We start from the raw sequence: 2,188 nt of genomic DNA, 5'->3' as shown, positions 1-2,188 counted from the left end.
CATAGTTAGATTGATACATGAGTGCTGGAAATAAAGATATACTTATTTTTTATGATGTTTCTTTTCTTTGTAATCTTTAGATTTATTATCCTTCATCTTATAAAATTACATTTAGCTACCAGAATTTATCAGTTTTTGTTAACCTCTACCATAGGTAGAAATAGTCTGCTTTTCTAAAATCTGTTTTGCCTTAAATATCCCCCTACTAAGATGGGCCAATATCTTTAGAATTGAAATTATTGCAGATTTTCTCTATGCTGGCAACTGCTGTGTGTCCAAGAATGAGATATAATTAATTTAAATACTGTGATTGTTTTTATATTATTATAATAATATTAGAGTTCACAAAAATTACATAGGCTTATTCCAAATAGTATTTTTAGTTTCTCAAGGAAATTTTTTTCCAGGAAATTCTATAATGAACCAAGTCCATACTATATATTCATACTTAGTGGTAGGGTCAGAAATAAGTATATTTCTTTTTTAAATTTGTGGAAATTAGAAAGGACTTAACACACATAAGTACAGCTTTTTGAATAATTGTACAGAATTCCAATTAAAGGTACACTGACAAATTTAATTAATCCCATGATTTAAGATCCACAGTTAGCTGTAGGTAAGTAACAGAGAATATATTTTGTATCAGCCTTTGATGGGACTTATTCTAGGGTAGACTTTTCTTAGTTTTCCTATGACTTGTATCCCCTTTTGCAGTCACAAAATAAATTGAGCATGTAATCTAGAACTAGTCAAAACAGCTGCACTCAAACTCCACATGTCCTTCCTTCCGATTGGGTCATGCCTCTTAAGGGGCTTATCTGTGCTCTGAGCTTAGGCCCCACAGTATGGTATTGCATAAGGAATAACATTGCAGTTTCATAAGTAGAAGAGCAGATTGTGCCCACTGAGCTTCGAGGGAGTGAAGGTACAGCTCTGCATTACAAATAAGGAGCTGAGCTACTTTGGAAAAGAAGGTACCAGCCACTGCCTGGAAGAGTTTAACGATTTTGGGAAGGCACAGAGAGTAAGGCCACCTCACTTACAGAGACCAGGTTTTTGCTGTGGAATAAAAGTCCAGATCATTTTGCTTTGCAGTAATGGGAAAAGGTGTAAATAAGAAAAGAGGAGCAAACATAGTACCAAGAAGGACGTCAGGGTGAAATTGAATGCAGAGCACTTGCGGGAGGTGCCACAGCTGAATGGCATTGGTGAGGCCCAGAATTACCACGATAGTAGAGTCGTAGGGAAATGACAGTAGAGTATGTAAAAGCTTTTGAGATAGTTTTTATATGACTGACTGTTTCTAACCTCAGGCATTACATAGACACAACACGTGGATTTGCCACATTTACTGCAGACAGATTTATTTTATTCCATTTCTTGATTACCTGGTATCTTAGACTCTATGAGAAAATAACAGTTTAAAAAGTGAAATGTGTGAACTGGCCTTTAGCAGTTCAGTTATTTGCTTTTATTAAATTCATTGAATTTTTTTTCAGATATTAAGGAACGATTCACAAATTATGTGCTTTTGCTGATAGTATGTCTAAGAAACATGGAACAGTTTTCTTGGAATCCAGGTAACTCTTAACAGATAAAATGTCTTGTAATTTTAATTTTAACCAAAATCATTCTTTTACATGGCATAAAATAAGTATTGCAGAAAACTTCAAAAGACTTTGTTCCACTGTTTGGGTATTGAAAAAACAGTCATCTGCCACATAATGATGTTTCAGTCAATAACAGACTGCATATAATAAGACAGTGGTCCCATAAGATTATAATGGAGCTGAAAATGAAAATTCCTATCATCTAGTGATATCGTAGCTGTTCTGACATCATATTGTGCAACACATTACCTTTTCTATGTTTAGGCACACAAATACTTAGATACTTGTACTTAGATACTTGTATCTATGTTTAGATACACAAATACTTAACCACTATGTTACAGTTGCCTACAGTATTTAGTATGATAGCATGCTATATAGATCGTAGCCTAGGAGCAATAGGCCATACCATATGGCCTAGGTGTGTAGTAGGCTATAGCATCTAGGTATACCATAGAGTGTAGGTATATTCTATGATGTTCGCACAGTGATGAAATCACCTAAACATGTTAGTCGAGACCATGTTTTGCATTTCATTTATTATTCTCAATATTGTGTATGCTATAGGCATTTAGTAA

The 2,188-nt window shown here is 34.4% G+C and overlaps 1 protein-coding gene across 1 annotated transcript in view; it reads left to right on the top strand.

Annotated features, from left to right (window-relative positions):
* The window catches only part of TAPT1 (transmembrane anterior posterior transformation 1), a 63,916-nt gene that overhangs the window by 45,676 nt on the left and 16,052 nt on the right, over positions 1-2,188 (top strand). The window contains exon 8 of the mRNA XM_012638511.1: positions 1,500-1,580. Coding sequence (XP_012493965.1) covers positions 1,500-1,580 — 81 coding nt within the window. The remainder of the gene's footprint in view (positions 1-1,499; positions 1,581-2,188) is intronic.

Source organism: Propithecus coquereli, unplaced genomic scaffold (assembly GCF_000956105.1).
Source record: "Propithecus coquereli isolate 6110/MARCELLA unplaced genomic scaffold, Pcoq_1.0 Scaffold13, whole genome shotgun sequence".
Taxonomy (NCBI): Eukaryota; Metazoa; Chordata; class Mammalia; order Primates; family Indriidae; genus Propithecus; species Propithecus coquereli.
This window is presented reverse-complemented; position numbering and strand designations above follow the sequence as displayed.